Here is a 15,669-nt window from a genome sequence, read left to right as displayed (position 1 = left end):
GAATTTCCGATGTAGTAAGACTGGCTTGAATTACTGTTGAGTTAAAGACGATGGCACGTTTGCTGCACTCCACAAATAAACAAGAAGAAAACATAAAAGTAGGGGTCAGTACAAAACACGGGTACTGAGTAGATATCATCGGCCAACTCAAAATAGAAAACAATATATACCAAGTAATATCATAAAATCAACTATGATACTCAACATGTAGCAACAACAAGCACTATATCATTAACAATTACCGTCAAGTTCACACATGAGGACTCAAGTCTCAATACCATACTCATTTGGGAATCATGTTCATTAGATTGAGTATATTAACATCTTTCAAGATTCATTATCTTTATTTCTCTTGTGTCGGTACGTGACACTCCGATCCCCTAAATCTACGTGTCGGTTCGTGACACCCAATCCCTAAATCTATGTGTCGGTTCGTGACACCCGATCCCCTAAATCTACGTGTCAGTTCGTGACACCCGATCCCCTAAATCTACGTGTCGGTTCGTGACACCCGATCCCCTAATTCTACGTGTCGGTTCGTGACACCCGATCCCCTAAATCTACGTGTCGGTTCGTGACACCCGATCCCCTAATCTCATTCTATCAACTCATCAAGCCTTCTCCCTTACCAAGGCATCATCATTAAAAAGAGATTAGGTTTTTATCAAGATTTGGGATTCAATAACTTCATCATGCTTATATAATCACAATTATATAATTACATTCATGCAAGCATACAATTAAGCACATAGCAGGGTTTACAATATTATCAATACATATCATTCGCTATTAAGAGTTTACTACAAATATCGTAAGAGAAACCATAACCTACCTCCACCGAAGATTAGTGATCGAGCAAGCAAATTTTCTCCAAAGCTTTGTGTTTCCCCTTCTCGATCGTCTCTCTCTCTATCGATTCCCTTCTCTCTCTTTCTATTCTTTTCTTTTTCTTATTCCAACCCTCTTTCTTTTACCCTAATTAGTATATAATTAAGAATAAAATATGGCAATAATGCCCCACTAATTAACTTAAGGTTACCTCTTTTAACCCCCAAGTAATTAGACTTATTAACATTAACCCACTAACTTTATAATTAAGGCAAGAATAGTCAAAAACGTCCCTTAAAACGTATCAAGAAATTCGACCCAGACTGGGATTTCGCAGTCTGTGACGGCCCGTCGCGCCTGCGACGGTCCGTCCTGCTGCTCGTCATAGAGTTCAGAGACTCAATTTCTCTGAAGAATCTGTGACGGTCCGTCCTGCCATTCCGTTACGAAGTTCAGAGAGTCGATTTCAGTACCCAATTTTCAAATTTTCTAAGTGTTTTGAAACGAGACCCTGCGACGGTCCGTCATGCCCATGACGGTCCGTCGTGGGGTCCGTCGTTTCTGCCAGTTTCTCCAAAATTGAAGTCTGCTGCTCAAAACGACTAAACAGGTCGTTACATGGTCTTCACAGTTTTTCTTCTTATTTTTCTACATGGTTTTCTTCATCTAATTATTTTCCTACAAAGTAAGAAAATATTATCTCAAGAGCATTTTTATAATATCTAGTAAATTAGTATGGAGGCGGAATGGGAAGAAGAGGGGGGTGGGGGTGTTCAAGGGTGGTAAGGGATGGGATGGTTAAGGGAGGGGTTGGAGGGATTGGGTGGGTGGGTGTAGTGGAGTCAGCAAATTTGGAATGTCATTTATTCAATTTGTTTTTTTCATTTTCATTAGGAAAATCATTTTTCTCAATTTTAAGAAACTTGTTTTTTTAGAGAAAACATTTTTTCAAACATATTACCAACCAAACATAGAAAAATTAAAAAATGTTTTCCTCCCTACCAAACACATACATATACACTTGATTCTATATGTTGTATATTAAATGTATGGGTATATATTAGATGTCTCAAAAGGTATTAACTATCATTTAGTAAAAAAAAAACAAAACATATATGTAATAACCATTCATGTCTAGGAGAAATGAGGTGAGAAAAGTTTCCATTTAAATGTGGAAGCATTCAAAATTGGAAGAAAGTAATTCGACATTTTTCATTTTGCTAGTCAGGTCGCAAATTGCAACATAATAAGGTGGAATAATATCATGCCCATGTTTCCCTCCTATTTCAAGCATTAGCTGACATGATACTAGTGCCACGACCACAAATATGAATTCCTCTTGAAACTGTCTCTGAGCTTTATTACGCTCACTACAATAAGAATAACTTTTAGCGACAATTAATAGATACACTAATAACGATTATTAAAGTCTTTATCAGCATTAATTAAGTGTCATTATATCCAATGTTGTTATATCCTTTAGGAACATATATATGTATATAAAGACTGTCAATTGACGTTAAAAATATATATTTAACTGATATTAATTAAGTGCTAATTAATTATCGTTAAAGATCATTTTTATAATAGTAGTACTAGTTCTAAATCCGAACAACCGAGAGGGTTGTGGTAATTTAATTTTCAACGTAAAACTTATTAATTCATAATGAATCACCTAATACACCAGAGACAAATATTATGAAAATTAAAGTGCCATTGATCATATATATGTTCAAATCTTTTTTAATTTTTTGTGATTAATAGAGAAAAGCTTTAGTCGTAATTACTATACTGTAATTCCTTCGTTGTTTAATTTATAAGTTCAATAATAATATATTCAGTGTAATTTTACAAGTACATAAAATTTGAAGAGGATAGAATATATATTGATCTTATTTTTATCTTTACAAGTAGATTAGACATTATTTTCAATAGATCATCGGCCGATTAAATCTAAGTTAGAAACTTCAAATATAATATTGTATATTGTTAAGCAGATTTCTGTGCGTAAGTTGAAGGTCATCCACTTTGATTGACTCCAATACGTATCCAATTACACTTTTCTTGAAATTTGAAACGCAATTCCTCCAATTTGGTTTATCATGTTTTCGCCTATGAGGGTTAAAGGTGGCGCTTCTATTTCAATTCAAGACACTTTAATTTTAATTAATTACACAAATAACTTTAATTTGAAGTAGTAAGAATGTTCGTGTAGTACTAAAAAGCAAAAGAAATTAAAAGTTAAAAAAGTTATAAGGTGGCTAATGTCAAAAAATATTCAAATATTGGTGCTTACCAACCATGCACTAAGATTTTCTCATTCATCAAGAAAATTAACAAAAGTCAAGAAGTACTAATGAATTAACTTGGTGACCTTTCACTGTATTGATAGGCTATAATCTTCCTTCCATCATACAAAACCTAACTTTTCATTTTCATTTTTATTTTTTATTTCTTGTTGTATAATAAAATAGTTTATTAATTGTTTTTCCAAAAGAAAAGGCAAAAAAAAAAAAAGGTGAATAGTTTATTTTATTGTTGTTTAGTTGAATCCTCATCAAGTTCCGGCCACTAATCGGACAATGTTGCATTAGAAGTGCAACGAGCAATATTTGCCATTTGCCATGTCCTAACTTCATATGTCACCATCGTGCTCACACACACAAAATTTTTTTTGCTATTTCTAAAATGCATATATATTTATTTTTATTTTTACTTGATAAATATGATGATCTAATGGAGCCTCTTTTTTAAAATAAAAAATAAAATTCTCCTACGTTAACAAATGATTAGAAAGTTAATTAATGTTTAATTCTAGTCTGACATCATAAATAAATGAGGAATCACTATCTTGCTAAATTTCTCCAATGAAACATAATTTATTGACGTCAAAAATCACAAAAAGTAAAACAAGATTCTGATAAAATAATGGATCGAACTTAACTTAATCTCCAAAATTCAATTCAGAGAGATGATGAGTACTGTCAAGCCTTATATGAACTCCAAAAATATCATCTCTTACCTATGTCTGATATACTTTTTTCATTCATCACTCCAAATCATAACGAGATATAAATTATAGTACGAATCTTTTATATAATTAGTCGTTCCTTTTTTTTAAGAAATCCAAAGAGGATAAAATAGATCAATTCTCTAGCATAATCATTTTTTCTAGGATTTTGATCGAGCAATATATAGAAGTCCGGAGCCTAAAGGGCAAAAAAAATTAGAAAAAATTTCAAAAGGATATATTAAAAAAAATTCTAATCAAAACGGCAAATTCGCTACCCATATAGCAATTTATTTAAACGGCGTTAAGCAAAATCACTCCTGGAGGAGCGATTTATTAACTTTTTTTAAATCACTGCCTTGACAACGATTTTTGTTATTGTTTTTCTAAAAAAAATTAAATGTAAAAGTGTTTATTGGGTTTTTTATTTTTTAATTGTGTATTTTAAATCGCTGCCATTTTAGTGAACTTATTTTTTTAAAAAAAATTGTACCGTAAAATCTCTACCTTTGCAGCGATTTTAGTGGAAAATATAATTTTTTTTAAAGATGAAATCTCTGTCAGGGTAGCGATTTTCATATTTAAAGTGGTGAAACATTAGGAAACAACCAATAAAACTGATTTGAAACAAACAACCAATAAAACTGATTTGAAACATTCACAACATATGATTAGTGCTTTAACAGGGCAAACATGCATCCAAATAAAAAAATTCAAAAATCACTGCTTGGCAGCGATTTCATAATCTTTTAAAAAAAAAAGGATATTTCCCACTAAAATCGCTGCAAAGGCAATGCTTTACAATACAAAATAAAAAAAAATAAAGTTCACTAAAATTCCTGCAAAAGCAACGATTTAAAACACACAACTAGAAAATAAAAAGTCCAATAAAATCACTTATCTGTAGCGATTTTACCCTTTTAGTTAGAATTTTTTTAATGTACCGCTTTGAAATTTTTTTTCTAACTTTTTTTACCCTTTAAACTCCAAACACCAATATATAGTCATATTATCTAGTGCCACAAATTAAAGCCACTTAATAAGTTATCAACTCTATTTGACTGTATAATATAATGTACGTTATCTGCTGATTAAGAAAGGGTAGTTCATCAAAAATTTCTACTTTTTTATTTGCAAAATCAAATAGTACGTATATTAATAAAACAGTAGAAAGAGGTCTTCCCATATATTTAAAATTAAAATATATTTCTCATGCGCATTACTACTTGCAGGGAGTGTTGTTTTTTTGTTTGGTAAAACTGTTTGTAGTATGTTCATGACAAACACATTATATTATATGCTATAAAAGAAAAGTGATATTTCTTTCTTTTAGTTTTGTCCTTTTTTCTTCTTTTGTTTTCTAGTGCAAAAAATGACACTCACTTTTGAGTTTTGCCCCACTATCGTTATCTTCACTCTCTTAATTTCCTTTTCCGATCGATGGTAGGGTTGCTTATTGACTAGACGGAATTGGAGGGATAATTATATGATTTATCGGATATCGATTTTAAAAAATTTTAATTTGTTAGCTAATTGGTGAGTTATTAGTTGGTTTGTTATCGGCTTAGTAATTAACAAGTGATTATCACTTATCAGATCGTCTTCTTTCACTTTCACTCACCCGTTATATTAATCTTCAATCAAATAAAATAATTTTTTTAGCTTTACTTAAGCTGGTAATTCTATAATTATAAATCATAATGAAAAATATGAAAGTCTAAACTTTGTGGCTGCATGCACACAAGTATTCATTTAAGATATATACTTACAGTAAAAATGCAACTACGATAAGGCTTAATGTGTCAAAGATTCACTCAACAAAAAAATTGAGTGTAAATTCATCAAGTATCAAAATTTTAATCTGTTCATCAACTGTTAATCCCATAATGTAATACTAGCAAATCACTAATTTAATATACAATTAACTTATTGATTACGATTTGATTTTAATTCTTTTATTTTAATTTCACTCTATGAAATGAAATGAAGTCGTGAACAATTTGGTGTACATCATATCAGAAGAAACATAGTGTGAATAATAGTGGCCTCATTCTTCTTTTCAAGTATATCAGGTACCATTATTCTAATTTAGTTGGTTATAATAAGTTGCTTGTCAATGAATGCATTATGCTGTTGGAATTCTAGAGTACTCTACTCTAAAAAGGATACTCGTTTGGGGTTAAGTCAGATTTACTAAATGCAACTGTCTCCAGTAATATCAATATAATTGATAAATTGCGATGAAATAATTGAAATCTCTTCACTTTTAATCAAATAATTGGATTTCAAAATATTATGTTATAGTGACGATCATATAAATAAAATTTAATATGCGAATTCATATTTAATCGCGATGGCAACATTCTTCCTGTATTTCAAAATTTTTGAGCTTATATAGCCTTTGCAGGACAAAAAAATCGAATAATATGACTTCATTTATCTATGTTACATTGTCCTGCTAAGTATAATCATATATCAGCTTTTGTCATTTTTGGGGAAACATGAGAGAAATATAAGGCTTTTCATATAATACATTGTCAATAAATCACAAAACAAAACTTAGTAAAATCTGCATCTAATACAGCACTGTAATCATATTAAGACACATACATAGACAAAAGAATTTGGAAGAAAAAAAAAAGAAATTAATTTTAGCTATAATTTATTTATTATTAATAGAGTTGCATGGGAACCTACCATTAAAATAAAAAAATAATTACTATTAAGCTGGCAAATACCAATTTCAAGGGAAACAAACATATTATATAAACTTCTTTTTTTGTTTTTGACGTCAGCTTCTTAGAAGAAGGTTGGTAGGTAGATAGTGAAATATGCCTCAACTTTTTCCCCTTTTAAATTATTCTATTTGCACTGTATTCTCCACCAATCAAATAAAACTTATATATTAATATATTATATTAAAATAATATCAGAGACCTTCTATTTAGTTTGGCTTCTTAACACTAAAAACTTTTCATGTGATTTATAATGTTAAGTTTACTTTCTTTATTATATTTGTTTTTGTAATAAATAACTTCAAAAATTAAAATATGACTACTTTGCGTAAAGAGTTTTTAGGATTAAAATAAATAGATTAACAATAGTGTAACGAAGCCAAATATAATGGAAGGTCAATGAATTATCCCTATAATATTTTAAAGTAAATTCATATGTAAATAAAACTTTATAAACCACTTAAAAATACCTTTAAAAGAAAAAAGATATCATGACGTAGCAGAAGATTAGACAAACTCTTTGCGTTATAAAATAAATTCGTCGTTACTTGGCACATACATATTTAATTGTTAGAATTTCTTTGAGTTTTCTAACAATATTTTATATAATAGTTATAAAATTCTATCCACGAATTTTTTTTAAAAAAAAAAATAGGAAGAATACGATGTATAACTTTTGCTTTAACTAACTTGGTGTGACGTTTTAAAAAGCTAATACTACTATTATTCTGGGAGATATAATTAATTAATTTGTCTAATCTTGATTTGACCCTTTCCTGTATTCAAAGATCATTTCATAAACTCAATTAAGCAGCATATAACCTAACTTTTAATATAGTGGAAATCCTATATGGTAAACCACTTTTATTTTACTACACATGTATACAAATTGCTTTTTATTAAAATATTGAGAAAATATTGAACATGACAAGCTTAGTTTAGTTGATCTCTTCCTTTTATTTACCAATTAATTGGGTGATAAGCACATTAATCTGACCCCTTTGAGTCCAATGGTAAAATTGTTTCATGTTTGGCATATTTTGTTTAATTTAATGGATAATGTCTATTTTGATCATGATCAGTAATTAAAGTGCAGAATAATGATTCTAATCTTTGGTTGTAGTTAGTGCGTAAGATATAGTGTATGTTAATTAGATTGTCTCCAATCTTTTTTTGTTTGTACTAGGACGTTGTGCAATTAGAATAATTAAGCTAGCACATGTGATTAATGTTAACAACCAATTATCATAAAACTCTAATTAGTTGAAAGATCTTGGAGATAATTGAGATCAAGGTAGAATATTAGTAAAAAATTCTTAATCATGCTGTCGTAGTCTTTAAAGTATAGCTTTTAAAATTTCTCTATTTGTCTTGTCCAAAAAGAATGAACCTTCTTATGATGTGTCTTAAGTAATAATTATGCAAAGATAATTACTAATAAGATATTTAATTTAGAATTAAACTCGCTTAGAGAAGCAAAGATATTCTATTAGAGAAGCAAAGATATAACTCCTTCCGTTTAAAAAAGAATGATTTAGTTTGACTTGGAGCGGAAGATATTCTATTAGAGAAGCAAAGATATTACTCCGTCCGTTTAAAAAAGAATGATCTAGTTTGACTTGTAATCTTGTGGTTCTAAATTAAAGTTATGTCAAATGTACCAAAATGCCCTTAAAATTTGTGGTTTTAAACATGCCACATGAAAAGTTAAAAGTTAAAAGTTAAAATTAAACTGTTGCCAGAAAAAGAAAAAGAATCATTCTTTTTTAAACAAATTAAAAAGGAAATAGGGACATTTTTTTAAAAAACACAAGGAGTATATTTCTACAAGAACTATTAATGAACTTTCTCTACGGTAGTTGAATGATGAAAATCCAAAAGTTATTAGTGAAATCGAGATATATATGCACAAAATAGGGATATTAAGAAATGTAAAAAATAAAAGGAAATTCTTAATTAAAATCCAATCCCTCGTAAAATATCTCACAGCAAGACGTACAAATAAAAAGTACAAAATGAATGTACTAGTTTTCAATGGAGGTAGATTTGTCCTCGTATTATGATTTTATTTGACTTTAACGATTAAATTCGAAAACACATTTGAATAATAATAATAATTACTATTATTATTTAGCTAATGTTACATGTCAATTACGAATTATTTTTTTCTATTTAACTTTTGAAAAAATTTCAGTGCTAAAAGAGTGACAAGAAAATTACAGCATCAATTTAATTTTAGAGATATACTTTTTTTATTGTATTCACATTATTATTAATATTTAAATGAAAATGAAAGGAGTATTGTATGTTAACTTCAATTCTAAATTAATTATAGCAATTTATTTAGGATTCTTAATTGATTGCTAAAAATAGAAAAAGATTTTTTTACAGTTATTTTAAAATCGTTCATATTGAATCAATTTGAAACAATCATTATAATTTTTTACTCTTTTTTTTAAAAAAAAAATTAGAGTAATTAGTCTCATCAAAAAATTATACATACTTATTAAGTCTTCTTAGCAACATATATGAAAAGATTTTAAATAGGTGCTTCCGTTGCTTCATACAGTATTTTCTCTTCTTAGTTTATTCAATCAACAATATAAAAATTAATTGAAAACAAAATTGGATCATATATCATCACATGTACACATTTTTATTTAAATAATATTCAAAGTTAATAGTACAAAAATATTTGAAAATTACTTTAAAAATAAATCTTAAATCTGGAAATTTTGATTCAAATAATAAAAAAGAAGCTGAAAATTTTAATTTGAAAATATAATAATTAAATTTTTAAAAATAAATATTTCTAAAATAATTTGACAATATTTTCATGCCCAGATAGATAGAAGTTAATCCGCAGACGATATCTCACTTACGTATGAAATGAATCGGAGGGAACATAACATTTAATCTTTATACACTAACGCATTAATAGAGTTAAGCACCTATAGTTAATGTGAGTCAATGGCCTTAAATATTTAGGTATAACCTATTAAACCACACTTATAGTGCTGTTAATAATTTAGGCATAATCTATTAAACCACACAAAAAATAAGTTAAATTGAGAAACATGTTAATTATGGTGCTGCTACTTATTATATTAACATAAATTTGTTTTTTTACGATGAAGAGTTTTACATTTGATGTAAAAAATGCATTAATATTGTAATTAATTTATGTCAAAATTATATTTTCTTATACAACAAGACAAACAAGCCTTAATTAATAGCACAATATGTGTGGTTTAATATGTCATACCTGCATATTTAGGTATAACCCAATTAAACCATACAAAAAACAAGTTTTTGATCAAAACACATTGGACATGATGCTACTTATAATAGTAAAGAAACTTGTTTTTTGTGATGAAGAGTTTTACACTTGATGTCAAAAATGCATTAATATTGTAATTTTTTAAGTCAACATAATATTTTCTTATATAACAAGAGTAACAAGCGTTAATTAATAGCACAATAAGTTTGGCTTAGTAAGTTATACTTGAATACTTAGGTTAACCTATGAAACCACACCAAAAAATAAGTTTTTGATAAACACATTAACCATAGTGCTATACGTATAACATTAACGAAAACTTATTTTTTGTGACGAGGAGTTTTACGTACTTGATTTCAAAAAATGCATTGATATGTAATTTTTATGTCAATCCACTTGTAATTGTCATAGTTTCATTTTTTAGAGTCAAACTATAAAAACTTTAACTAACATTTTACCATATATTTTTTTATCATATGAATATGCAAAAGATTGCAATTTATAGTACTTTTCGTATAATTTTGAATATCAAATTTTATATAATCTAATTCAATATTGAAGATTAGTCAAATTGACTTTTGAAAAGCGCAATATGACAAATAAAAGTAGACGGAAGAAGGGAAAACGTATAAATATCCCCTAGACTATGAACAAAATGGCAAAATTTCAGAGACACATCTTAACTAAAGTAAAATTCTATTACCTCTCGAAACCCATTTTTTTATAATTTTTAACTTACGATACCAGTCAGCACTCTATATAATGGAAAATGAATAAGTTGCTAGTGGTGGCAACTGCTGTTAATGGAGATTCTTGTAACATCATCACAATTGAAGTTTTCAATTGCAAATATTTACAATTGCAAGTACCATATCACTTGTACGGTATACTTATTAGGGAGGGATATACTGGTAGGGGCCAATATCAATGATCTGTTTTTTTTTCCTATAACTCAAACATTTTTAATTAAATTATATTTTTTTTCCCTTCAAATTAAATATATAATATTTGAATTATCTTAGGACTATATATATATAACCATGGAATATAGAGAGAGAATAGTAGTACAAATTTATCAAAAGTGCATCTTAATCATCTATGGAAGGGACTAATATCAACTAACGGATAGATCATAAGTGTTATTGCTAAATAGCACATTATTGCACAAGTAATATTCAAGGAAGTCGTTTAAACTGTTTTCTATCTATTTTCATTGCTCTCGATGTTTGGAAACCTACTAAATTAATCTTATTAATTTATTAATTAACTTATCCAAGTTGGGAGTGTCACCTCGTGTTACCTCTGAATATATTTTGCAGTGCGTAATCTAAATTTAATAGCTATAATGTGAACTCGAAATCACAAAGATAAAATCAACTTCCCCTTACCCCACCTCCCCCTCCATTAGTTATTTCTAATAGGCGTATGATCATATTTATTATGAAATATTAAAAATAAAATATAATTTTTATTTTTGAAGTAAAAAATGATATTTGAAAATTAGATATTCCCAATGGATTTGTAGTGTCCACTCAGTGGCCCATTCTCATATGTGGGTCCTTCCAAAGTCTCACGTGCTCCTCTACAAATCAAAATTTTACTATAAATACACCCCTACTCCTACCTCTAAAATGCACCTCCCATTTTTTCTCATTCTCATTGAGACTAAAGGGACGCAAAAAACGGACCAAAAAAAATAAATTATTTATAATGGCAACACCATCCTCTGAATCGAGCCGAGCTCGAGCCATGTGGCGGACTTGCCTAGCATCCGCCCTTCGAACCGCCTTGGCTTGCACCATAGTTGGTGTTGCAACCCTTTTCGGTCCACAATATATCAAAAATCAAGTTGCACTCCCAGCTTTTTCCTATGTTACGGTTATACTAGTTGTGACCGATGCAACTTTAGGTGACACATTTCGTGGTTGTTGGCTTGCACTTTATGCTACCATTCAGGGCGTTTGTCCTGCTATGCTAAGCCTTTGGTTAATCGGTCCGGCCCGACTCACGGCCGGGACCACCGCGATAGCAGTGGCTCTGAGCGCATTCCTGGTGGTTGTGCCTGAAAATACTCACTTAATAGCGAAGCGCATCGCGCTAGGACAAATTGTTCTTGTTTATGTCATAGCTTATATCAATGGTGGCCAAACGGAAACTATTATGCATCCGGTTCACGTTGCGGCTAGCACAGGGCTTGGAGTTGTGGCTTGTGTTTTGGCCTTGATTTTTCCCTATCCATCCCTGGCTTGTTGTGAGGTGAATATTTCTTGATTAATTTCTCGTGCATGCTTTGTTTGAAAATAAAATACTATACAACAAGTTGGTACACTTAAATTAAGTAACATGCATTTCATGGTGTAACGCATTATAGTCACATTTTCAAACATTAAGCATGCACCTTTCCTACTAAACGGGTGTATGTTTGCGTGTATATATACACACATAAATTTATTTATATATAGTTGTGGGATCTTGACTATTCCACTAGGCACTTTTAGTTATCTCTCTAGATCGGTACCTAGTAATTCTGTCTATCATAGCTAGGTAAATGGGGAAAAAATTATAATCACCTAACATTTTTTGACGCTGATCTCTTATATGAATTTTCCAGCCATTTTATCCACTGACCGATAACTAGCTAGTAATATAAGTTTTTCATGTCGCAAAACTATTTGAACATATAATGCATGTAACTCAAACTGTCACGATTACAATTTTTTAACAATAACTAACTAGAGAGGATGTAGAATACTTCCAATAGTAATGATTTTAATAATTAACCAGATTGTTACTATTTGTTTTCAGGTGAAACAGAATTGTAAGCTCTTTGCTGAAAATGCTTCAGAGAGGTTTAACTTGTTTGTGAAGGCATTTACTGCTGAAGACAACAGTAGTGCACTTGCTTTCATTTCTCAAGCCAAGTCTTTAGTCAAAACAGGATCCAAACTCCTCCAGGACATTAAAACCAAACAAGTAAGTCCCATGAAATATTGACCTCTATATATATACTGACACTATAAAAAAGTTTACACAATAAATAACACGTGAAATTAATAATAACCTGAAAAATAAAGGTAACTAACCTACTACGACATGTTAGTGAATAGTTTCGTAATATCCGTTTATTATACAGGAAAGCATGAAGTGGGAAAGATTTCCATTCAAATTTTTAAGACCATATGGAGAGAACCCTGGAAGCAGATTTCAAGATGTTCAAATACCTTTAAGAGGAATGGAAATTGCCTTAGATAATTCTCCTCCATTTCCTGTTGAAATTCTTAACACTGACCAAAAATCTGTTCTACATATGCTTGGTGACCACATACCAAAGCAAGTCAACAGTATATCCCTTGAGTCATCAGCAACTGTGCCAGAGTCAAATCAACAAAATACCCAAATGTTCTTCCAAACACTTCAACCAACAAAAAAAGACCTTCCTTCTTTATTCTTTTTATTTTGCTTAAACCTATTATTAAACAAACCAATTACCAATTCACCATCTTCCACTAATCCCAAACAACAAAATCAAGAAGGGTTCTTTCAAAATTACTTGTCAATTACCAAAAGTAACAAAAGGTTCATGGCAGCTTTCAAATGTTCACTTTCATTAGGCCTAGCTATATATTTTGGATCAATCTATAGCAAGGACAATGGATTTTGGGCAGGGCTTCCAGTTGCCATTAGCCTCGCGGGATCGAGAGAAGCAACATTCAAAGTAGCTAATGTTAAGGCACAGGGGACAGTATTAGGAACAATATATGGTCTTTTAGGATGTTTTGTCTTTGAAAAATACGTTCAAATTAGATTCTTGTCTCTTCTTCCATGGTTCATTGTCAGCAGTTTTTTGAGACAAAGCACAATGTATGGGCAAGCTGGTGGACTTTCAGCTATAATTGGGGCATTACTAATTCTTGGTAGAAAAGGTTTTGGTCCACCAAGTGAATTTGCAATAGCAAGAATAACAGAGACATTTATTGGATTGTCCTGTTCTATTGTAGTGGAAATTTTGTTACAGCCTACAAGAGCTACTACATTAGCAAAATTGCAACTTTCCAAGAGTTTTCAAATCCTGAATGAGTCTATTTCGTTGATAAGCTTTGGATCAATTGGAAATTTAGTGGAAAGTCAAAATAAATTGAAAACACACGTAATTGAGATGGGGAAATTCATCGCGGAAGCAGAGGTAGAGCCAAATTTTTGGTTTGTACCATTTCATAGCGTTTGTTATCGTAAACTCATGGGGTCATTAACAAAAATGTTGGAGTATTTACATTTTGGGTCACAAGCTTTTATGTTACTTGAACAAGAATCAGGAGGGTTGATTGACAATTTTGTACATAAGCTGGATGGTGACATCAAGCTATTCAAAGATTTTGTTGGCTCTTCAATGAAATGTTTTGAGGAGGTTAGTTTGGTCAAATCACTAGCAATACTTGACAAGGAATTTGAGAAGAAGAAACTTTCAGTTGATGTTGAATTAGGAACATCACAAAGTAGTAGTTATTGTAATATAATAAGGTATGCAAGTGAAGAGGAGATTGATGACAACTTCAGGTCTTATTTTGAGCATTCGAAAGAGTTTGTGGACCAAATTGTCAATGGTGAGGAGTTGAAGGGTCAAGTTGTATTAAGTTTGAGTGCATTGGGTTTTTGCATGGATGGACTTGTGAAGGAAACTAAAGAAATTGAGAAGGCAATAAAAGAACTTGTGCAGTGGGAAAATCCTTCAAGTCATGTTAATTTGCATGATATTTCTTGTAAAGTAAGGGCTTTAGCAAATATTATTGTAGCTAATTAGTGTAAAAGATACTAGAAGATATCATATTTTGTAATTATCAATTGAGAAAATAACTTACTATACTATTTATGTACGGATTAACCATGTACCAAAATTATTTCAACAACAATATCCAAAACTATTAAATTTGCTATGTGTTTATGCATGTCTATTTAAAAAGCACCAAGTTGTGGCTGAGCAGCAAAGTTTGAAAAATAGATACTCCATATATGGGTCCTCTCTAGGCTTTTCAGTTGAAGGCTCAAAGTTCACATTTCAACTTGTACGTTTTGGCGGTGCATGTTACTGTATCATATCATCACAACTACATATCATGAGTTTAACTACTTTTCTCATACGTGGTTTGTCAAAAAAAAAAAAAAGATCTTAAAAAAAGTAACTTTTGAAGGTAAAAATATAATTATGTTTTTTCCTTCTTCCGACTCACCTCATTTTCATCCTAATCCACCTAGATCAAGCTCATCTCTCGTAGTATTTATTTGGATTATAAACGACTACTTATTTTCTTCTCCTTTCATACCGACCACACCTTAAATTACAACTAATTTCCTTGAGGTTCATAAAAAGTGAAAATAAATGACAAATGTATGATGTATCATATACTAAACATAATTAAAGGTAAATCTGTCCATATGTACTTTATTTTGGAATCATATGTATATGATCGATCATATCGGGAAAAAATTTAAAGGAAAGCCTTGGAAAAGTCATTAGTAAGCGTTTACCCTAACATAAGTATAATTTCACGACTCAACACGCCTACAACCTTTAATATATCATACAAAAATAATTTTATTATTACTCAAATTATAGTACATTGAGCATGCCATACACTAAGCTAAGTAATGTAAAGAGAGTTTGTTGGTTCCTTCCCTTTTGTTCATCCCGGCTTGTCAAACTGTCAAAGGCTAATTAAAATTAAAGCACCGCACGCTAATGTTTAGTGGATTAAGCACACATATCGAAAGGTCAAAACTGATTCAAGTAGTAATACGTCCCGTTTACTAATAATCACAGC

General features: G+C 30.4%; 1 protein-coding gene across 1 annotated transcript; it reads left to right on the top strand.

The window, feature by feature from the left end:
• The first annotated feature begins 11,490 nt into the window (after positions 1-11,490).
• LOC101251992 (uncharacterized) lies at positions 11,491-14,724 on the top strand. Its single transcript, XM_004241191.5, has 3 exons — positions 11,491-12,109; positions 12,659-12,826; positions 12,987-14,724. Exons 1-3 carry the CDS (start codon positions 11,564-11,566, stop codon positions 14,649-14,651), a joined length of 2,379 nt encoding a protein of 792 aa, XP_004241239.1. The 5' UTR covers positions 11,491-11,563; the 3' UTR covers positions 14,652-14,724.
• The last annotated feature ends 945 nt before the right edge of the window (positions 14,725-15,669 follow it).

This window comes from Solanum lycopersicum, chromosome 6, assembly GCF_036512215.1.
Source record: "Solanum lycopersicum chromosome 6, SLM_r2.1".
Lineage (NCBI taxonomy): Eukaryota > Viridiplantae > Streptophyta > Magnoliopsida > Solanales > Solanaceae > Solanum > Solanum lycopersicum.
Note: the sequence above shows the minus strand (reverse complement) of the source record. Positions and strands in the feature narration are given on the sequence as shown.

What these genes read in the sequence shown, in the direction of transcription:
- LOC101251992 (XM_004241191.5), top strand. Translation starts at nt 11,564, where the DNA reads ATGGCAACACCATCCTCTGAATCGAGCCGAGCTCGAGCCATGTGGCGG. An exon ending in CATCCCTGGCTTGTTGTGAG is followed by an intron (nt 12,110 to 12,658) that starts GTGAATATTTCT and finishes ATTTGTTTTCAG; the next exon opens with GTGAAACAGAATTGTAAGCT. An exon ending in AGGACATTAAAACCAAACAA is followed by an intron (nt 12,827 to 12,986) that starts GTAAGTCCCATG and finishes TTTATTATACAG; the next exon opens with GAAAGCATGAAGTGGGAAAG.